The sequence below is a fragment of the Rattus norvegicus genome, chromosome 2 (genome assembly GCF_036323735.1).
Source record: "Rattus norvegicus strain BN/NHsdMcwi chromosome 2, GRCr8, whole genome shotgun sequence".
NCBI lineage: Eukaryota > Metazoa > Chordata > Mammalia > Rodentia > Muridae > Rattus > Rattus norvegicus.
The window spans coordinates 186893592-186916397 of record NC_086020.1 but is presented as its reverse complement, the minus strand read 5'-3'; the positions used below and the strand labels follow the sequence as shown (position 1 = coordinate 186916397).

The 22806-nt window shown below is 47.9% G+C and overlaps 1 protein-coding gene across 5 annotated transcripts; it reads right to left on the bottom strand.

The window, feature by feature from the left end:
• Nucleotides 1-494: 494 nt before the first annotated feature.
• Nucleotides 495-20502, bottom strand: Ankrd35 (ankyrin repeat domain 35). Of its 5 annotated transcripts, none has more exons than XM_345258.10 (15): nucleotides 20381-20502; nucleotides 20033-20148; nucleotides 12949-13079; nucleotides 11947-12035; nucleotides 11531-11595; nucleotides 10594-10651; nucleotides 10417-10487; nucleotides 10073-10179; nucleotides 9212-9396; nucleotides 8531-8568; nucleotides 6407-8380; nucleotides 2117-2206; nucleotides 1884-1949; nucleotides 1158-1261; nucleotides 495-684 (listed from the first exon to the last, which is right to left on the bottom strand). In XM_345258.10, exons 2-14 carry the CDS (start codon nucleotides 20069-20071, stop codon nucleotides 1202-1204), a joined length of 2973 nt encoding a protein of 990 aa, XP_345259.5. In that variant the 5' UTR covers nucleotides 20072-20148; nucleotides 20381-20502; the 3' UTR covers nucleotides 495-684; nucleotides 1158-1201. The 5 variants fall into 5 exon arrangements, with proteins under 5 accessions (XP_345259.5, XP_063138808.1, XP_063138809.1 ...); XM_063282738.1 differs by having other exon boundaries at nucleotides 20033-20145; nucleotides 20381-20456; XM_063282739.1 differs by lacking the exon at nucleotides 20033-20148 and having other exon boundaries at nucleotides 12945-13079; nucleotides 20381-20454.
• Nucleotides 20503-22806: the final 2304 nt, after the last annotated feature.

Genomic DNA, 22806 nt, shown 5'->3' with positions numbered 1-22806 from the left:
AAGAAAGAAGAAAAAAAGGTCAGGAGCTAGGATTGGAGCTCGGATTGGGAAGGAACCAACAGGCAGAGCAGAGCATAAAGAATCCCTATCGCTGTTAAAATACTGTGACGACTACTGTGCTGGACACATGCCATTGCAAACCCGTCTAAGCAGCGTCAGGAGTAGGCCGTAACCTAATGTACTCTGTGGACACCTGTGGCAGTGTGCCCTGACATAGGACAAATTTACCTCTCTAGTGAGGGGCTTTGCTAACAGGAAGAGAAAGGATGTAGTTTGTTTGTTTTTAGACAGAGTGGCAGTTGTAGCTCAGGCTGATTGGACTCACTGTGTAGCCAAGGCTGACCCTGAAGTTTGCTTTCCCTGCCCCCCACTTCCCAAGCACTGAGATTAAGGTATATACCACCATTCCCAGCTTATTTTTTAAGTTGTTTGATCAAGATTCTTTTTTTCCCCCATTCCACCCTTTTTTGACAAAAACCACAAGGATACCCAGGTCCATCTATTTTCTGCTTTATTTTCCATGGAGCTAGTTTACATCCACAATTCTGGTCTCATCTGTGCTGACTCCAGGGTCCAGGTTTTCAGGACTGGAGTCCCTGGGTCCCGTGAAGCCCACAGCAACACCAGTGGGTAATCACCACCCACCTGCCTGCCCACCACAGCTTGATGGAGCCTCATTACTCCCTGTAAGAAGAAATTCAAAGATGAATTCTTTACCCTTACTCTCCTATCCACATCAACGTGCTAAAGGGTCTGCTTCTTTCCAAACTGGACAGAGGGGTAGGAGGGAGGCTGGGAGATGGTTGGTTTTTGAGTGAAGGGTGGGAAAACCTGGGTCTGTAAAGTCCTGCCCTAGGGAACGACTGTCCCACTGTCCCACTACCCCTCATCCTTCACCAGTATCCCTGTACCACAGACTTTAGGAAAATAGTCTACCCATCTTTTCTGTCTGTCCTATCCACAGTCACCCTTAATCTCGTTCCACCTGCTCACAAGGTCCTGGCTCCCCCTAGTGACCCACACTTTGTCTTCTCAGTTGACTCCCCAGTGTCAGCCACCAGAGAGGCAAAACCTGACATCCCATCATCCTTAGCTTCCCCTCCCCCAAGTCCTTTCTCCTAAGCCCCAGGCCTCCTTCGCCCCAACCCACAACTCACAAAAGGGAAATGCCTTTATCCCTGACGGTCGCTAGGAGCCTGCCTCACTCCTGCACGCTGAGGATTCGAAGTAGGATGTTGTAGACGTCTTGTTCCATGTAGCCCTGGGGGGTAGCAGGACGGACATAAGTGATGAAGCACAGAATGTGGGGAGAGGCAGGCGAGGGAGCAGTTTTGTAGGATAGCAGAATGCCAGGCATTGCCTCTTATAATTATATAATCCTTAATAAATTCTGCCTGCCTGTTACACCATGTTTTTGGTCAGCAGTACTTGTGACTGAACAGGGCAAGTGCTTGTCAGCGCTCTATACCCCAGTCCTCACTTGTAGCATTAGATAACTTTTCCATGGCTGCTCTACCATCTTCACAAGGAGGGGAATCCCGTCTACCCCTCAGCGCTTCTCCATTATCATCCCTAAGAAAGGAGCAGCCACGCCCACTCTTCCTTGATTAAGGCAGAGTCACCCCTGAGGAAATTGAGGGGTGGGGGTGGGGAAAGGAAAAACCCTCACAACGGATTAGGGAACCGGAAAGAGAAGCAGAAGCTTCTCCTCCTCCCATTCACACACAGCCTCTCTTGATGCGCACAATGAGATCCCGAGACCTGCCACGAGGTCCAATGGGTCTGGCAAAATGATAAGTATGTATAAGGAAGAGAAGGGACAGATGTGACAGTCCTTCCTCTGCTCTGTACCTCTGCTCCCTCCCAGACTCCAGCAAGCTCACCCGGGCAGCATTCAGTAGATGATTTCTGTAAGTGGAGATGATCTCTTCATGGTTCTTCTGGGTATCCTGGAACGGAGCACCCACGGGAAGTCACGTGCCTACCCTTCCCACACTCATCGAGCGTGAGGCTGGCTCCATGGGCCCATTGCTGGTCTGCCCTGGCTACTCCCCACTTCCACTCTCCACCCCCCTCTTCTCTATCACCATCCATTTCCCTGCAGGCCAAAATATACCTGCAGCTGTAGGACAAGGTGGGTATTCTCTGCACGGACTTCCAGGACTTCCTCTGAAAGCTGCTCCAGCTTCTTCAACAACTCCTTGATCTATGGCCAAAAGGAAAGAAAGGGATGTGAGGGCTAAAGTTATATTTTAAGTTTACATTACTGTGCTTAAGAGATCTATGAAACAAAAATGCCCCTAACCCGTGATCCCCACTTGCCTGAGGATAGCTAGCTTCCTAGAACGCTGGGGGTTGTTCATATAAGAAAACAAGCTACAAGTTTTCACTTTTTCTTTTTTTTTTTTTGTTTGTTTGTTTTGTTTTTTTTTTAAAGATTTATTCATTTATTATATGTAAGTACACTGTAGCTGTCTTCAGATACACCAGAAGAGGGAATCGGATCTCTTTACAGATGGTTGTGAGCCACCATGTGGTTGCTGGGAATTGAACTCATAACCTCTGGAAGAGCAGTCAGGTGCTCTTAACCACTGAGCCATCTCTCCAGCCCCTGTTTGTTTTTTTTTTAAAGATTTATTTATTCATTTATTATATATAAGTACACTGTAGCTGTCTTCAGATACACCAGAAGAGGGCATCGGATCTCTTTACAGATGGTTGTGAGCCACCATGTGGTTGCTGGGAATTGAACTCAGGACCTCTGGAAGAGCAGTCAGGTGCTCTTAACCGCTGAGCCATCTCTCCAGCCCTTAAGTTTTCACTTCTGTAAACAAGGTTGGTTGCCCCAGCGGCATAAGATGTGCCTGATCACAGGTAGGTGGGGAATGGAGGCAGGAAGTACATCAGGATATATGCTTGCCCTCAGTTGGATGAAGACAGAAGCACATAGCCTTGTGGGCTCTGCCTCTGTGCGCCTAAACATAATTCACAGCCATTCTTTGGGAATCCTGGGTGTGGACTTAAGCCAGTGTCCCTCTCATCCCGACCAGTGTTTATGAAAGCTTGCTTCAAACTTGGCTTTAAAAGCTGGTAATGGTCTTATTCTCATCTCATGAGGTTAACAGGGACCCAAGTCATTTGCCCCAAGATGGCCCAGGGTCCAGGTCAGGTTTCCTTTTTGAGTATTAAATATGTACCAGATGTTTCTATATGCATTGTCTTATAGAACAGACAATCCAGCCCTTCTTCTAAGAGCAATGCTTCTCTGAGGAAAGGACTATTGTCCCCATTTTATGGATTTAATAAGTTTATTAAGTTTGCAACCATACTGCTGTCCCAGGGTGGTGGTGCACACCTTTGATCCCAGCAATTAGGACACAGGAGGCAGGCTGAGCTCTGTGAGTTTGAGACTACTTTGTCTATAGTGAGTTCCAGGATGGTTCTACTATAGTTTATGAACTTTTTGGTTTTTGTTTGGTGTGTGTGTGTGTGTGTGTGTGTGTGTGTGTGTGTGTTTTGTTTTGTTTTAAACAGTCTCATTGTATACCCCTGGGTGGCCTGGGCTCACTACATAGACTAAGCTGGCCTCAAACTCACAAAGATCTTCCTGCCTCTGCCTCCAGAGTACTGAGATTAAAAGGGTGCCCCACCACAACAGGCTATAGCAACTTTTTGCTGAGTACTTGATATGGACCCCAAATTATCTTGTGTAATTTAGTGTGTGTGTGTGTGTGTGTGTGTGTGTGTGTGTGTGTGTGTGTGTGTGTTTCACCTGCATGTATATAAGTGTGCATTCCACCTGTGTAGCTGGTGAAGGCAAGAAGAGGACTCCAGGTCCTCTGCAGTTGGAGTTAGAGATAGTTGTGTGGGTGCAGGGACCTAAACTGGGGTCCTCCGGAAGAGCAGCAGGCATTCTTAATCGCTAAGCCATTTCTCCAGGTCCAATAAAGCAATTTACTTTCTTTCCTTCTCTCTTTCTTTTTCCGGAGATGGTGCTCAGGGATGAGCCAGATCCTTTTTCCATTCTAGACAAATATTCTACCATTAAGCCATGACTTCAAACCTTTCCTTTCTTTCTTTCTTTCCTTCTTTCTTTCTTTCTTTCTTTCTTCTCGAGACAAGGTTTCTCTGTGCAGCCCTGCCTGTCCTAGAACTCACTCTGTAACCTCCACTGGCTTTGAACTCAGAGATCTACCTGTGTCTGCCTCCTAAATGCTAGGACTAAAGGTGTGCGCCACCATGCCTGACTTCCATATCATCAAACTTCTGAGTATTTATAATAATGTATTTAAACAGGGGCTCTTAGAAATCAAGCTAGTCTCAAACGGAAGGTTAGCCTTGAATATCTGATTCTCCTGTATCAACTTCTTTTTAAACTTTTATCTATTATTTTAATTTTTTATGTGTATGGGTGTTTTGTCTGCATGTGTATCTGTGTACCATGTGTATGCCTCTTGCCCTCAGAAACCCTGGAACTGAAGTTACAGATGGTTGTGAGCCACCGGGTGGGTTGGAGGAATTAAACTTGGGACCTCTGGAAGAGCAGCCACTGTGGTACTAGGAACTCAAGTCCTCTGGAAGAGGATCCATTGTTCTTACCCAATGAGCCATCTCTCCAGCACAGTAACTTAATCTTATCGAAGAGAAACCTAGGTTTCAATCAGGCAGTGATGGTGCACTTTTTTTTAAATTAATTTATTTATTTTTCTGTATGTAAGTACACCATTGCTGTCTTCAGACACACCAGAAGAGGGCATCAGATCCCATTCCAGATGGTTGTGAGCCATCATGTGGTTGTTGGGAGTTGAACTCAGGACCTTTGAAAGAGCAGCCAATACTCTTAACCCCTGAGCCACCTCTCCAGCCCCCCCCCTTTATTTTTGTTTTTATTTTTTATTTATCTTTTTTTTTTTTTTAGATGGTGCACATTTTTAATCCCAGCACTCAGGAGGCAGAGGCAGGTTGAACTTGAGTTCGAGGCCAAGCTTGGTCTACAGAGCAAGTTCTAGGACAGCCAGGGCTACACAGAGAAACCCTGTCTCAAAGAACCAATAAAATAAAAACAAACAAAACCCCCTGCGTCTTTGAGATATTAAGAACATTGCCAGGTGTGGCGTCCCAAGCCCTTATCAGCGCTCTGACAGAAGAAGGCTGATCTGTGACGTAAAGGCTTCACAGTGACACCCTGACAAGCCAAAGCAAAAGGTTGTCTAAAGTCAGTCAGCTGTTAAGTTTTATTTGTTGTCGTGTTATCAGTGCTGGGGATAGAACCATTCTCAACTACTACACCAAACTTTCCTTGCCAGATTTTTTTGACTTTCTTGCTATTTATTGACAAAATGCCTCCTTTACCTCCCTTCCATGATAATGCCTATCTTGGACATCCGTTCTTCTGTCCATGCATTGTACAGGAGGCACATGATGTTTATATTCTTGTTTTCCTAAATTTGGTTATGTGCCCAAGTGTTAGTAAGAAATCTGAATTCTGGGGCTGGGGATTTAGCTCAGTGGTAGAGCACTTACCTAGGAAGCGCAAGGCCCTGGGTTCGGTCCCCAGCTCCGAAAAAAAGAACCAAAAAAAAAAAGAAATCTGAATTCTGGGCTGGAGAGATGGCTCAGTGGTTAAGAGCACTAACTGCGCTTCCAGAGGACTAGAGTTCGATTCCCAGCAACCACATGGTGGCTCATAACCATCTGTAATGGGATCTGATGTCCCCTTCTGTTGTGTCTGCAGTGTACTTATATACATGAAATAAATAAAATAAATCTTTAAAATAAATCTGAATTCATTCATTTAGTGTGTAGTTCTACAACTTCTAAATCCATTTGTAAATGAGTGGTTTAAAATATATAAAATATGTCTCATTGTCAGCACTAAGAAAACAGTAGCTTTCAAACTTTGTTGTGACTTGGCTTTCCTTGATGTCTTCAAACAGAGTCGCATGAGCCTAGGGTGTCTTGGAACCAGCTCTGTAGCTGAGGATGACTCCAAACCTATTGCCTATGTACTTCTTCAAACTGTTTTGTTTCTTTTTCTTTTTCTTCTTCATCAGACTGAGTCAGCCGAGAACCTCAGCAAAACCACAGAACTCATTACACCTCTAGGTTGGGCTAATGCGGGATTAAGATAAAATACTAATTGGCCAGTGTTCCTGGGTGGTAACCCTGGGGGCATACATACCTATGCCCTCTTCTCTCTTGTATTAGGTGATTTATTTTTATCTCTTTTTTTCTATCTGTACTCCACCTCAGCTCCAGTCTCAACCCCAAACCTCTTTTGCCCTAGGCGAGCACAGAGCGGTCCTTGCAAGTACTCTGTTTTGTATTAATCTGACCTTCGGTTCTGCAACCCTGCAAAAGCACCGCTGTTCCCCCGCTTTGCTCTCAAGGCTACCTCCGTGCTCACCTTGGACTCCTTGTCCCGGCAAGCTCCGATGAGGTGGTTTGTTTTCTCTTTCAGCAACTCAGCAGTTTTCTCAAACTGCTCCGAGCGCCCGCGCATTTCCCCAGCCTGGCGCTCCTGCTCGGCCGCCCGAGCCGCCAGTTCCTCGCTGCGGCGACGTTCCTCCGCTGCGGTGTCCCGCAATCGAGTCATTTCCCGACAGGCTGTGTTGTACTTCTCCAGCATAACTTTGAGCTCCTGGCCCCAAGCCTGCGCCTGGGCCACCAGTGAGCCTCGCGTCTTCTCGTGCTGTCGCAGGCTGGCTGCTTCCCGAGCTCTCAGCTCGGCCACTTCTTCCGTGGCTTGGTAGAGCAGCTGCTTCAGCTTGCAGATCTCCTGGCTCTTCCCGCTCATCGTGGCCTGCACCGCTCGCAGCTCTTCCTCTAGCTTCCCCAGATCCTCCTCTAGGGCGGCCACCTGCGGGGATGCTGTAGCCTTCAGGGAGGCCTCGGGCTCCCCGCAGGGAGGCAAGGATCCCCTCAGCCGCTGGTTTTCCTCCTCCAACCGAGCCTGCACCTGTTGGGACTCGAGGTGCCTATCCACCAGGGTACTGATGCAGGCCTGCAGCTCCTCCAAGGGTTCCGCAGCTGTACTCCGTGCACTCCCCTTGCCCACGAGGTCTGGGGGAAAGCAGTTCCACAGTCCTTGGAGGCCGCTGGTCTGGGAGGCCAGTCGTCTGCGCAGCTTCTCTGTGGCCTCCTTCTCGATGGCCAGTTCCTCTGTCAACAACCCCACGCTCCTTCGCAACTGCTGTAGCTGGACCTGTGCCTCGGGCTTGGGCACAAACTCCCGTTGTAGCTTCTGGGTCAAGGACTGCAGCTCTCCCTGCAACCGTTGTCTCTCACGCCCCAACTCTTCCAATTCCTCCAGCAAATTGCTATTGCTCAGTCTCAGAGCTGACACCTCTTTCTCCAGCTGTCCCTTTGCCAGGCCTCCTCCTAAGGCCTGTTCCCCTCCAGGGGCCCCTAAGGGCTCTCCTCTGGCTCCAGGAGCCCTCTTTCCTTCCTGCTCTTTAGTGCATCCCTGGACTATCTTTGGTGCTCCGTCTCTTGACCCCTGGGCAGGAACCTCAGGTTTTACATGCAGTCCCATCTTCGCTCCATCCAACCTCACCAGCACCTTCTCAAGCCTGGCTTCCATCTTTTCCCAGGCAGCTGCTGCAGCCTCAGCCCTGGGAGTCCCCAGGGCTCCCTCCAGAACTGGTCTTGACAAAGCCCCTCTGGCAGCATCCTTTTCTCGCCACACTGCAGCCAGCTCTTCCCTTAGCTGTAGGAGGAGCTGGTTCATGGCTGCTATACCCACTGGTTCTCCCACTGTGACTGCTGGTTCAGTCCCGGGGGCCAGGGCCCTCTCCTTCTGGTCAGCACACACCTGCTCAGTGTTATCGAGGTCAAGGTTCTGTTCCCCATTGGTGTTCAGCTGCTGTCCTGTGGCTTTCCCGATGGTCTCAGACCTTGGGCTCTGGGACAGTCCCTGTTCTGGTTGGAACTTTCCCGGTACTTCATAATGGGTCTCTGCTGGGGCTAAGTCTTCAGCTCTCTTTGGAACTAACGTTGGGTTTATTGTGGCTGTTGCCTTCTGCTGCTTCTTTAGCTCTTGGATCCACTCAGCCAGCAGGTTCAGGGGACAGCCCTGCTCCATGCCATCTCCTTCCGGCCGAAGGCCAGGGCCTTGATTTCTTGGAGCTCCAGGTACTTGCACCAGGAGATAGCCTAGTTCTTGCACTTGCTCTCGAATCTGGTTCTCTAGGCTTACGAAGGCTGCAGCTCGAGCCTTACACTCATCTGTCTTTTGCAGGAGCTCCTGCTCCAGCTGATGAACTTTCCTCTGCTCCTCTTCAAACTTCCACCTCCACTCTTCCGAGCCCCGCTCCTCCCCCTTCTCTTCCTCCTGCTCTTCCTCAGGCTCTGCTCTCCATGGGCTCTCAGATGAAGAAGCCTATGTCAAAAAGGAGCAGTGATGTGAAGTTATTCAACTAGCCTCTGAAAGGGCCCTGCTTCTCTGAGAATGTTTTTGTGCCTACAGGGACCTACTGGAACTCCTTGAGGGTAAGTCAGAAACAAAAGGGGAGACTCTGAGGGGTCATACCTGAGAGGCGTGATCTGGGTGTTGAACCAGTTCACGACCTATAAGGAAAGACAGAGAACAAAGGAGAACTCAGCTCTCTTCTAATTTTCAGAGTTTGTCAGAGAAAAGTGGTGATCGTCTCAGTTCATGGATCCCTAACTACCCAGCAACTGAGGTTTCTTCTGGAGATGGTGTATTCCTTCATTCTGTTTGCTCGCCTCTGGTATTGATCACTGTGCTGGTACTATGAAGGCACCGGGACATCAGTAGTGTGCAAAATGGGAATCACATGGATGACAACAGTAGCAATAGCCATTTAATCCCAGCACTGGGGAGGCAGAGGCAGGGGATCTCAGAGTTTGAGGCCAGCCTGGTCTACAGAGAAAGTTCCAGGACAGCCAGGGCTGCACAGAGAAACCCCTTCTCAAAAACAAAACAAAACAAACAAACGAAAACCTACTACAACAATATCAACAGCTAGAGTTGCAATGAGCAAAGGCTGCAGTGGGGAATTTTGTGACCATGTTTATGGGGTCGTGGGGTCACACGTTCCCAAAATGCAGCCACACTAAATTAGCAAAGCCTTGACTAAGGCGGCGGTCCATTTTTTCAGATGGACAGTTTCCTTGAGAGTGGGATACTAAGAGGCATCTTTAATTCTTTAGCTACTGAAGAGACTCTCGAAGGCACAAAGACTTTTACCTCCTCTCCGCCGCCGGTTCAGGGCCTGCTGTAGCAGCCTCCAGAGTTCCCTGTCTTGTGTACCCAAAGCATAATGAAGAGCATTGTGCCCCAAGCTGTCCACCGCTCCAGCGTCTGCTCCATGGCTCAGGAGCAGCTCAGCCACCTCAGCGCTGCCTTTCTCACAGGCCAGGATCAAAGCTGATCTGTGGATGGAAACAAATCTGCAGCACCAGCTTCCCCTCATGGTTTCAGAGATTCCACTCACAGGGTAAGCCCTCACTCAATGGAGTCAGAACAACACACCAAACCAGCCACGGACAAAGATTTAGACTGAAGCAGGACTTTTCCAGTGTCGTTCCTTGGAACTGCAGCATCAGAAAGTGGACCACTGGCAGGGCTCCATTTTTGTATGCTTTGTAGAATGATAAAGCTCTGCACATGCACATAGGTACACACAGGAGAGAGAGTGCACACGCGCGCACACACATACACACACACACACACACACACACACACACACACACGGCAACATATATGCTTGTGATCCTCCTGCCTCAACCTTCCAAGTACTGGACTACAAGCATATACCACTGCACTCATCTTCTGCATACATTTGGAAGAAAATTGTTTAGGGCGTAGCTTAAAAACTAGTAAATTAAAGCAGTGGTCCCAGGCACAGCCATTCTACCTCTAGCATCATCTGTGCTAGCATAGCTTCCTTAGAACTCCAGGCAAAGATTTTTCTGAACCATCCCTGGAGAGGAAGATGTGCCCGAAGAACAGAGCATAGCTACTCTCTCCAGTGCATGCGCTGTGCTCATGGGCTTTTCCAGATTGCTAGAGAACTGGGAATTGGGATAGGACATAGAGATGTCTCACTTGTCATCCTTGTCTGTGACATTGACTCGGGCACCTCTCTGCAGCAGCTGTGAGCAGATAGCTGCATGACCACCCAGCGATGCAATCATCAGGGGTGTGCGTCCATCCTGCAGAGGCCGTGGGAAAGCGTGGGGGAACCATCTCTTATTCCCCCACCCCACCCCTGCTGAAACAAGTTCTGGTCCTGGGGTTAAACACTACGGTTCAGAGAGGTTAGGAGCTCCCCAAATGATAAGGAAAAGAGGAGGGATGGAGGAGGAGTGATAGAGACCGGCTGATCAAACTCAGAGAAAACAGCAGCCTCCTGGTGTAAAACACCACCCAATGGCCCTTCTGATACTCACATTATCCAGCACATCCAGGAAGGCTTCGTGGTCACACAGCAGGAGGACACTTGAAGCGCAGCCAGAGGAGGCTGGAAGAATTGAGAGACATTTGGTTAAGAAGAGTTGGAAGAACAACTGTTGTTCCCCCATCCTGTTAACCTCCCATAACCTCCCATCCTGTTCCCAGGCACACACCTGCCCAGTGTAACGGACTGCGATTTTCTGCATCCACGGCGTCTTCATTAGCACCATGCTGTAAATAACCACAAAGAGAAGCAGATGTGGGGCTCAGCATTAGCATCCTCATCCTGCATCTCACATCAAGCCACCTGTTTCCATGGTAACATGAAAAGGAACCAGAAGACCACGGCTCTGAGAGAAGCTAACTACTAGGCAAGCCCAGTCGCTCCCTGCAGGTGATGGGCAGCCTTGAAATTCAGTCCTACTTCCTAACTAGGGCCAAAGGAAAAATACAGATGATCAGTAAGCAAACAGATTGAAGGAAATGACTGCGGCCCAATGTGAAATTTGGAAAAGACCAGGAATAATAAAGGTAGAGCAGTCAGTGTGTGCTTGGTGGCCTACTGGGAGATGCAGATCGTCCACATGTCATTACACATGTATATTTTTACTGTAAACCCCATCTACATTTTATTTATTTATTTTTACTTGGGGAAGGGGTATGGATATAATCGTGGAGGTCGGGACAGCTTACAAGAGTCAGGTCTCTCCTTCCATCACATGGGTTCTGAGGCTCAGGTCGTTAGACTTGGCAGTGAGTTCTTCTTTTACCCGCTGAGCCCTCTTACCAGCCTCTCCCACCAAAGACGTTTTTGTTGGACTATTCCTGATTTTCTTCTACATAGCAGTTACCCTGGGCCGTGGCTCTCTACTGGCAGAACTCAATTGTCCTTGGGTACCCTGCCTTCAGACCCAGCCCCAGAGACAGTATCAGGCATGGTGGTACAAGCACAGAGTAGGAGTTAAACAAATGCTCGTGGACATATTAATACATGACAATCCGCTGTGCTATTTGGAATGAGACGATACTGTTGGTCACTACAAAACAAAGTTGGGGAACACGTGGCATTTCTTTCTTGCCTGTCCAGGAGCATCAGCGGACTGCCTTTACCTGAAGCAAGACCTTCACACACTGCGGCTGACAGGAGATGGTGGCCAAATGAAGGGCGGTGCTTCCTGAAAAGAGGCAGAGAGGGGGCGTGGCTCCGTGAGTGCAGATGACTCACCTCGAGGGAGGGTAAGAGACGCACAGATAATCAGAGGGAGATTAGAGAAGAGAAGCTGTGGGTCACACCAAGCCAGAAATTCCAGTTCCTTGAGCAGCTGGTACCCTTAATGGAGGTGGGAGTGGGGGTGAAATGTGCCTGGCTTACAGGGAGGGGAACCCCAGGAGAGATGCTAGCCAAGACTTACTGAGCAAAGAAGCAAAGGCCCACAGCTGGAACCTCCGTCAGAGCCCAGCACTGGCCCCTCTGCAGACAGAGACAGTCTTGCAGCATTCTGGGCGCGCAGTGCTGGCCGACTCACCGTCCTCGTTCTTGCTGTTGATATCAGCCCCGTTTGCAAGCAGTATCGTCAGACACTCTGTCAGGCCTTTGGAGGCTGCCAGATGGAACCTGCCAGGGTCCAAGCCAAGAGACAGAGAAGGATGAAAGACCAGGGGGATAAAACACAGGCGGTTCTTTCCTTTTAAAAAGGCAAGTTTAATATTTCTAAGTTATTCTGATCAGTTTACACCTAGATGTTTTTATTTTGGCATTGTTTATTTGTTTTGAGATGGGGTCTCACTATATAGAGTTGGCTGGTCTTCAGTGCTTGAACTCCCAAATTCTTGACTTATAAGCAGGTACCAACACTGCTGACAGGGGGAGCTTAAATAAGCCCTGCTTCCTTTGCTCCTTATCCCAAGGCCAATTCCAAGTCAGAGAGGGAGGCGCCCCTGGTCTGCCTTGCTAAAAGGAGGATCAAGCCTGTCTCCATGACCTACAGCCTCAAAGCCAGAAGATGCTACCAGAAAAGCTAGACAAGCTACAAATCTCAAGGGATTTCAGATACTGCGGGTATGTTCAGGGGACGCATGATCGCCTGCCTTTCCCAGCACACAACCTTCAGAGAACCAAAGAGACATAGAGTCAGCCAGACCTGAAGAGAAAGAAGGCTGGCAGGAGGCATTGTCTTCTTCCTGAAAACCACTCCCTCTAGTCCCATGACCCCCATGACTTGACTTCTTCATTCTCAACTTCTCAAGCATACACGCCCTTCTACTTTTGCGATGAGGAAACTTTGTTTAGCAATTAGTTGTCTGTTGGTTTAATGGGTTTTATATCCTTTTCAAATCAGTGTGGCTTGTGTGGAGGCCGAAACTATGGGACAATATCCTCCTCCCTCATTTGTTCTGTGCTTGATACATGGCAAAGGTTTAGTATTCAAACAATAAAAGGGTTCTGAAGTTATAGCCCTTGCCTGATTGTTCAAGTTCTGAAGTTTTCACAAAGAACCACATACCCGGGTGGGGTCAGACTTACTTACGGGGACTGGCCATTTGAGTCTAGTTTGGTGGGTCGGGCTGACTTCCTAGAGGCCAAGGCAGCCACGCGTCCCACGTCCCCCCGCTGTACCGCCTCCAGCAGCTTCTGATCACGGCGGTTCCATTTCTCCACCTAGCCGGGAGTTACAGATTATGTGAGCATTGGCACTAGCAATGGTCTGAGGAGATAAAAGTGATGTCAGATGCCCAGCAAGAGTAAAGGAGCATTCCAGAGGTCCTTACTGCTTGTGACTGCCTGGCCCAGAGCAGCAGAACAAAGTGGGTCAGCAAAACACTAACCACTCCATGTGCCACCAAGAATTACCAATAGCAACTGTCAACATGAACCTAAAGGTTAGTCTCTGAATTAAAAATGACAAAGGTCGGTATGGTGGCTCAGACTTACAACATGATAATATGACCCCAGGAGGTAGAGGCAGGAGATTCAGGTCCGGCCTCAGGTACATAGGCAGCTTATAGCCAGTTTGAGATACATGAAGCACCCCCCCCACTTGTGTGTGTGCATATATATAGGCATGTATGTATGTGTGTGTATATATGCATGTATGTATATACATATATGTATGTATGTATTGGCAGGCATGTAGTCTCAACACTTGGGAGAAGGGAATCTCAAGTTTGAGGTTAACTAAGACTCTCTCAGGAAAATATTATTATTATTACTTTCATCATTTTAGGGTTTTATTGTTCTGTTGTTTTGCTTGTTTTTTTTTTTTTTCAAGATTTCTCTGTGTAGCCCTGACTGTCCCACAACTCACTCTGTAGACCAGGCTGGCCTCAAACTCAGAGAAATCCTCCTGCTTCTGTCTCCCAAGTGCTGGGATTAAAGGCGTGCACCACCACCGCCTAGCTGATTTTATATTTTAAAAGTGTTTTGTGAAATAGAGTCAAGCTAGCCCAGGCTGGTCTCAGATGCTCTATGTAGCCAGACTCCGGATCCTCCATTCAGCCTCTTAAACGCTGATCGTTCGGTACTTCTCTGCCACACATAACTTCAAAATTACTGGTAATGGTGAATGTCTAACATTTTAAGAATTTATTTATGTTTGTTTGTTTTGTTTTGGGGTTTGTTGTGTTTATTTTATTTTTGAGGCAGGGTTTATGTAGCCTTGGCTGTCCTGGAACTCACTATGTAGGCCAGGCTGGCCTTAAACTCACAGAGATCCACCTGCCTCTGTCTCCTGAATGCTAGGATTAAAGGTGTGTACTACCATACCTAGCAAAACTCTTTTTAAATTATTTTTTATTTCACGTGCATCGGTGTTTTGCTTCCATGTATGTCTGTGTGAGGGTGTCAGATCACCTGGAACTGAAATTGTCATGTGTTGTGGTGGTCCTCTAGAAGAGTAGCCAATGCTCTTAACTGGGCCATCTCTCCAGGACCTAAATTTACCTCTTAAAATAAATTTTATTTAAATCCCTGACCAGAGCCTACCTTCCAATCTTAATACCATAAAACAAACAAAAAACACCCAGGCCAAACAATGCACCATGGTGACAAATGCAAGGGGTCCAGCCTGAGGACAGTCCTAGCCATGATCCCTCCCTTGGTGCTCCCTGGGTCTTCCTGGAGCAAACCAACCCCACCACTCCTGATTGGTCCTTGGCACCTCTCAATGCCCCCCTCCTTGCCCACTCCCCCATGCTGCTCTGCCTTTTGTCTTTAGTCCTTAGTGAAGTAAATCAAGGACTCAGCTTTCAATCACAGCCAGAACTAATCACACCATCTCTACTTATTGACTCTGGGTCCCAAACTGGGAGCAGGGTGGGCGGTAATCCTTGAGTCTCTGCTTCCCTGTATCATATCTGGTTATGTCTTCCACTAGTCTCTCCACCTCTTCCTTGGAAACAACCAGCCTAGGCAGGCCAGTCTCTAGCTATGCTTGGGGAGGCAGCCAGAAGAGGCGGAAAGGGATTCCTCCCTCCCTCTTTCCTCCCTCTTAGTTTCCCTGGCGGGGAGCAGCTGTCCCAGACAGCAGCCACACCTCAGCATACATTGTTCCAACCTTCCAGCTCAGGTTTTGAGGGTGGAGGAGTAATTAAAATAATTGAAGTATTACAGGGCATAAAAGGAAGAGCTGTAAAACCACTAGGGCTGCAAGCAAAGAAAAGCCTGGTTTGATCCAGAGATGGGAAACATACAGGGAGAAGGAGGAGCACGCAAAGATCATCAGTTAGGAAGAAAAGTCTTCAAGATGGGCCTTCGTCTGGACTGAGCCTGAGACCCAGCTACATTCTCAGCTACGTGACCTACAGCCAGCCATTAAACACTTTAACCTGTTTCCTTGTACATAAGCTGTAGGCAGTAATAACCACCTCACCACAAAGTATTAAACGAGGTAATATAGATAGACCACATAAATGGATGGCATCCTTACTACAAAACAGGAAGTAGTGAGCAGTCAAGGGTGGCCTAGTGCATTTTATGAGGTATAATCTCAACAAGAAAGAGGTTAGAGGAAAGGGTGGGAAAAAAAAGTCTGCGGGAGCCCAATAATTCATTCTCAAGTACTGTTTATAAAACCAGGACAAATTGTTAATCACCAACACAGGACAAATTTAAAGGTCCAAGCCATAAAGTTGTCTAGGATAGACGGATTCTGAGGTAATGCTCCTGTAAAACACTCGTAACTTCTCCTAGTCCTTCCAATTAGCCTTTAACAGCCCCCCAAAATAGTCAGGGATGATAGGTATCATCTTGTTGTCTTTCATAAAAAAAATATGGAAGCACACATATGTTAAACATCTGTCCAGGATCACATAAAGAAGTGATACAGGAGCACTGGCTTTAGAAATGACTTCTTGCATCCAGGCCTGATTCCCGTGTCAGATCACACTCTTCAAGCTATGGGAGAAGAATGACTTATTTCCAGATAAAGTTCAAGAATGCCTCCAGGGGCAAAGCTACTCACTGTAGACTGTCACTCCCTGTGTGTGGAAGAGTCTCCAAACAGGTTTATTCTCAATGACGAAGCAATCAGACCAACTCCTGCACAACCTGGCAGGTTCTGACTTGCAAGAACAAGCCTTTTCCGGTGCCCCTTGGGAACCAGGTCACCTGATGGAAAACAGCTGGAACAGTACCACCAGCACACACTTCGGCCACCAGCACATGGCCACCAGCTGACCGTAACCTCAGGTTCTCTGTTCACAAACTCCAATTGTCTTCCCCTCTTCCTAAGCTGTTCTTATTCTCTGACTACATCCTTGACTAGCCAAGAATTCACCATCTTCACTCCAGAGGGCTGGGTCTTAAGTGTGTGTCACCCTGCCCTGCTCTAAAATCTTCATGGCAATGTTTTGTCTCTGTGTCAGGCTCGCACCGATATCCCTGAACCTCAGTTTCCTAATGATGTAAGAGCGGACAATGCATCTAGTTTTGCATCTGTCACATAGCAGACACACAGTAAATGGAACTTTCTATTCTCATCCCTTTTTTTGGCTTTGCTGGGCACATGTTGGATGTGCCCAGGCTTAGAATTCTCCAGTTTGGTGAGCTGGAAAGATCATGGTTATCCACCGTATGAGCTAGGCAAGCTGGATAGGTGATAAAGTGTGATTTAGCACTGTGGGCACACTTCTTTCCAGCTAGGTCCTTCCGACTCCACCTGGCTTACTTTCTATGATCTCATTATGCCAAGGAGGCTTTAGAAAAGGTAGAAATTCTTTATTCATGATAAAACCAGTGGAAAGTAGAGGGCAGGAGGGCTTCTTCCAAAGTCCCGCAGTCAGCCCATTGTCTGCCTTAGCACCCTGGAAAGGAGACGCCAGATTATCATCACAGCCTCCAGGGAGCAATCACCGAATTAATCACCAGACTCCCTAACAAGGATGAGCTGTGTCATTTCTACAGATGAGGTTGAGGAGCCCGTGTGGAAGTAATTTTGCCCACTCCTATCTCTGACTGTGAACTCTCAGGCTTGCCGTCAAGATGGGAGGACAAAGACACCAACAGGCAGTGCAGGAGCAAGGATGGAAATGAAATGCCTTGGAGGGATGAGAACCTGGCCATTAACACTTTAAATGCAATAGAAATTCCTCTACGCTGATCTGGTGCCAAAGGTTGAAAGCCATTTACCGGCCTGTCTCTTGGTCTGGGTCTTGCCTGGGCAGAGCAAGCCTGGGTCTATGCCACCCTTGAAGGCATCATCCACTTTGAGTCAAATAACCTGAGATTAAAGGGCCTGAGTTTTTGTCATCTTCCTAGACAGTGAATGCTGTACATTACATTTCACTGATTTACTTCCTTTTTTTTTTTTTGAAACAGGTCTTGTGTATCAGGCTGGCCCCAAATTCCACCTGTAACAGAAGATGACCTTGAAGCTCTGACCCCTTTGCATGAGTCCTGGGATTACACGCATGTGCTACCACGCCCACTTAACATGGAGCTGAGGATTGAACCCAGGGCTTCGTGCGCGCTAGGCAAGCACTCTCTCAACGGAGCTACAGCCCCAGCCCCGAGCAGACTAAGAGTTAGATGATCACTCCATCCTTGCCTCAAATGAAGGTTCCTCATGCAAAGACTTGAATTAGGGTAGCATGAGATGATTGGCTGGCGTAACTGGGAAGCCAGCTTCTGGGGTTTCCAGGAAAGCCGTCACACTATTGGCAGTAGGTTCCGTGTGGTAAGCGGGGGACATTATCTTGGGGGTTATTTTTTTTCCTTTTTTTCGGAGCTGGGGACCGAACCCAGGGCCTTGCGCTTGCTAGGCAAGCGCTCTACCACTGAGCTAAATCCCCAACCCCATCTTGGGGGTTGTTATAATGGGGTTTCTTGAGGAAAAACTTGTAGCTGAAGCCAACCTATGTTCAAGTCTTTGGCAAGTTTGATCTAAGGAAAGATATTCTCATCCTAAGCATGTAGCTCTAAGTGCACCTTTTACTCCCCACACTCTTGATAAACTGTGTTCTTGCAATACTGGGAATTCAGATGAGTAGACATTCCTCATGGTCAAACATGTGGAGAACTAGAACCAGGAAGGATAGAGGGAAGGTTTGAGATCCCAAGATCTAACCCACTGCTTACTCCAGCATCCAGGAAAGGAGGAATTGTTCAAGGACTAGAGAACCAGAGAAGGCCTAGGGTCATATCACTTTAAACTTGCTTGATTTTAGAATCTAAGCATTGGTTAGTACCTGGACAGAAGAATCAAAAAACAATGAACTAAGCCAAGGTGTGGTGGCTCATGACTGTAATCTCAGTGCTTGGGAAGCAGAGGCAGGCAGATTTCTTGAGTGTGAGGCTAGCCTGGTCTACAGAAGGAGTTCCAGGACAGACAGGGCTACACAGAGAAACCCTGTCTGGAAAAAGCAAGCAAACAAACAAACACAAAAACAAAACAAAACAAAACAACAACAACAACAACAACAACAACAACAACAACAAAGAATGAAATAGTCCCCCTCCTAAAGAGAAAGCAGACTCCATAAATCTAAAAGGAAGGAACAACTGTGGGAACTTTCCATATTTAGGGGAAAGTAGTCATGGATTAGGAAATCATTGAGAGTTATTTAAGGCAGTGTTAAGAACCCAGGTAGCCTCAGTTTCTGTTACTGGAATAGTAAATGCCTTTTGACTCTGGGCAGTGTGTAGAAACTCCATGTAGAAGCAAATGTAACTGGGACAGAGACAGCCTTGGCACCTCTCACTCCTGCTTCACAGCTCTCTGCCAGGTTTCTGGGGCCTGCCCATGCACAGTGAGATAACCAAATACCTCTCACATCTGCTTCTACGTGAATGACAAGACAGCTAAGCAATAGTAGTGCCAAGGGACTTGTACACAGAAGACACCACCCTTCCACAGAGGGGCACTCTGGAAGAGCTCTTTAGAGACAGAAAGCTGTACCCTCCTGGAACCACCATCTTCTGAAATCATTGTTTTGCTCTAGAGGGGAGAGAACAGGGATTAGAGTAACCCTTGCCAGGAACTCTCTCATCGTGCTCTACTCTGTCTTCTCCCTCACCGTCACATTTCCCTAACTCAACCAAAGAAAATGAACACAAACCCTAAACGAGGCAAAGGAATAATCAGGGGGAGACCCAGGCAGAAACTGATTGGTCCTAAAAACCAGTCTGAAGACCAGACAATGCAGAGGACTGGCCAGGGTAGGTTCTGCAGGCAACTCACCGGGGCTCTTGGGGATCAGCCAGGAAACTTGCCTGTCCTCTGAGAGGTTTGTCCAGCTAGCTAGATAGCAAGATTAAGTCACTGTGAGCATGCAGGAGGTCCAGGCAAAAGGTAGAGGAAGTAGCATTGAGGAAAAGGTGACCAGGAATTAAAGTGAAAACAGAGGCTCCATGTTGGATAACCGCCTGGAAAGAGATTTGGATTGGTGCTTGAGAGACTGGGAGAGGATGTGTCACGGAGTAAGAGAAAGGCAAGTTCGGTGAAGGAGGCTGTGAAGAAGGGCTGGGAGAAGACACTGGGCTGAGAATACTTTAGGGGGCAGAAAATACTGTTAGGGGCAGAAAGCAAACAGTAAAAACGGAGCTATGTAGGAGAGAAAGTTGTAGAGGGGAAGGCTAGGACGAAATGAAACTATAGGGCAGGAATTAGCGCTAGAGGTAGGAACGGATTCAAAGGCGGGGTGGGGGTGGGGCAGGTATCTGGAGGTGGGTTGGTACTGGGAGCCAGAGCTAAAGTAGAGACCAGGGTCCTTGGAAGATCTTTAGAAACCATCAGGGGGTTGGGGATTTAGCTCAATGGTAGAGCACTTGCCTAGCAAGCACAAGGCCCTGGGTTCAGTCCCCAGCTCCGAAAAAAAGAAAAGAAAAAAAAAGAAAAGAAAGAAAGAAAAAGAAAAAAGAAACCATCAGAAGTTGGAAGCCAAATATGTTGGCAGAAGGAGCCAAGAGGAAGGAACTGGGAAGGAAAAGGTTAAGACGGTTGAGGGACAGGTTTTGGATAACACACACAAGGCTGGCGGCTGCATTTTCAGAACAGCAACGCAGGAAAAACTGATGCAGGGTTAATGCGATCGCCCATGGAAATAGGACTCAGGACTTCTGTCAACACAGGGCTTGAATCCCAGCCCCAGCCCTTCTCCCACACATTTGGCACCTACCGCCACTTGTGAACTGGAGCAGGAGAAGATGCGCTTCATGGCCGGGGCTAGGGCCACGGGGGGACGGGGACGCGCAGAGAGCCGGGCCACAGGTTCCTAAACCCACTCTGCTACTACTGTACCGAAAGACAGCTGTCAAAAAGCAAACTGGGTCCCGCCCCAAGCCCCGCCCCAGATCCCACCCCGCTCAATGGGAGACCTGCACCTGAAGGTTGGGCTTAAAACCCCGCCTCTGGCCCGGTCTAACCCGCCCCTGCAGAGGCAAAAAGCCCGCAGTCTTCTGCAGCCGCCCTGGCTGGCTCTCAAGTTCCACCCTTCAGTTCGAGCCCGCCCCCTGTACTTATCTACCAAATCCGAAAAGGATGCTCGCAGGCTCTGCTGCAGAGGTGACTTCCAGGCCCTAAGTTCCTCGCCTTTCTGCGTGGAGCTCCACTCTATATTCCAACCCTCTCCCCACCCATCCCGCGTGGGGCCCTCGCGCGTATCTCCACAAGCTTCCACGTCACCAACTTCTTTTACTGGTTAGTGACTCTTACTCATCATAACCATGACCTGTATGTGCTTCATCCCCCTCCTCCCCGATGAAAACCTACGCCTCAAGGTCTTCTAAAGAGAACAGTTTGGAAACATGATGCGCTTATAGAGCTAAGCAGACTCGAGCACCAATGTGTATGTGTGATGTGTGGTTCACCGCAACCAGAGATTGGAAAAAGCTCAAGAAAGGATCAAGCCGATCACCTAACACAGCTCTTAGAAAGCAGAGTTTTACTGAGTGCTTCCCTTCTCCAAAAACAAACAAACAAACAAACAAACAAACAAACTACCTTTAGACTCAGTTCTTAGTAATTCTTGTTTGACCAGTGTTCGTTGCAGCCAACTGGTCTGGTCTTCCCATCTCTCCTTTCTCCTCCCTGTAAACCGAGCAAGCCCACCCAAATACTCAAGAAACCCTATGGAATAAAGCCCGATGTCCTTTTTGGGAGTGTTTTAACTTTAATTCGTTTCCTGGGGTGTGAGTATGTGCTAAGGGCAGGCACACTTGTGGAGGTTAGAAGACAACCGCAAGAGTTGGCTTTCTCCATTCGTGTGCTTGAACTGAGGTACTGAGGCATAGCAGCCGCCCCACCCCAACCCCCCAAGATGATACAGGCCCAAAGTTCTTACTATGGTTCCCAAGGCTCTTCTGAAACAGAAGCCTGAAGGAGGCGTGGTGAGGCACCTACCCTTAGTCCCAGCACTCCAGGCAGTAGATCTCTGTGAGTCGGGGCCAGTCTGGCTAGGTCTACATAGCAAGTTCCAGGACAGCCAGAGGCACTTAATAGAGAAATCTTGTCTCAAAACCCAAAACCCAAACCAGAAGCCTGCCTTCGCTCTCAGTGTTTTCTCACAAACATTCAATTTTAAACTCGCAGCAGACCATACATAACGCCCTTTGCAGCATCTCTAATCTAGGTGAGGCCCCATGTAAAGTGGTTTTCACTATTGTAAATTGTCCCTTAAAACCCTGACAACTTGCCCAACACAGTGTGACTCTTGGTGTGCACCTTACTGGCCATTCTTACCATCGCCTGGACAGCCGCCATCTTCCTGTTGTGTGTTTACATCTTTGTTTTTCCTGGCGGGGGGAGAATCTCCCATGGTAGCAGTTGTGTTTTTTATTAGTCCCCTAGCTTGGCGCACAGTAGGTCTTCAGTGTCTGTTAAGTAAATGAGTGAATGAGCAGGAAGCAACAAGAAAAGAAGAGTCCAGTGTGGAGAAGACCACTGTTTTCCTGTAGTTGCTTCTACACTGGTTTTGCTTAAAAAACCTAGTGAACTTCCTGAGGAACAGGCTGAGAAAGGTGGAAAGAGCCCAACTCCTGAGCTGAGGACGGATAGGAGGCAGATAAGTCCTTGTTGGAGGGCTTGATGCTCTAGATCATAGCCAAACACTAAGAGATGACAGGAATGGGGGGAAAGGTTTTCTTTTTAAAAATTTATTTATTTATTTTGCTTAATATGAGTTCCCTATAGCTGTTTTCAGACACACCAGAAGAGGGCATCAGATTCCATCTCAGGTGGTTGTGAGCCACCATGTGGGTGCTGGGAATTGAACTCAGGACCTCTGGATAAGCAGTCAGTGCTCTTAACCACTGAGCCATCTCTCCAGCCCCCAAAAGGTTTTCTTTCAAAATTATTACATGTCTTTATTTCTGTGTGTATGTGTTGATGGGAGCTGTTGCCATGGCACCGTTGTGAAGATCAGCAGACAACATGCAGGGGTTCACTCCTTCCATCATATATATCCTGGGGATCATATACATTCTAGGGATCAAACTCTGTCAAGATTGTGGCAAGTACCTTTACCTGCTATCTGCCAGCCCCAATGTGTTCTTTTAATCATATGGGTAAAGAAGAAGGGACCGAGAGATGCTCAGTAGTCAAGAGTACTTCCTGCTCTCAGAGCCTCCAAATCCCAGAGCCTGTGTTGGACCGCTTACATCCACCTGTAACTCTGGCTCTCTATCGCCCTCTTCTGGCCTTTGCAGGTACAGACAAATATGTGGCATACGCTCACATAGACACACACAGATAAATAAAAAATGGAAACAAACCTGAGAGAGAGAGAGACAGAGACAGAGACAGAGACAGAGAGACAGAGATAGACAGAGACAGACAGAGAGACAGAGACAGACGGAGAAAGATCAGATGCACCAGTCTTTAGTAGCACCCCATTTCCTTTTGGAAGCTCACTGGGAGTAAGGAAGTGAGGGATTCTCTACCCACCTCTGTTTT

Excerpts from the sequence above, each read along its gene's own strand:
- Ankrd35 (XM_345258.10), bottom strand. The coding sequence starts at position 20,071 with ATGAAGCGCATCTTCTCCTGCTCCAGTTCACAAGTGGCG. Across the intron at positions 8,569-9,211 it reads GAACCGGCGGCGGAGAGGAG|GTCGTGAACTGGTTCAACAC; the intron begins GTAAAAGTCTTT and ends CTTTCCTTATAG. Across the intron at positions 8,381-8,530 it reads ACCCAGATCACGCCTCTCAG|GCTTCTTCATCTGAGAGCCC; the intron begins GTATGACCCCTC and ends TTTTTGACATAG.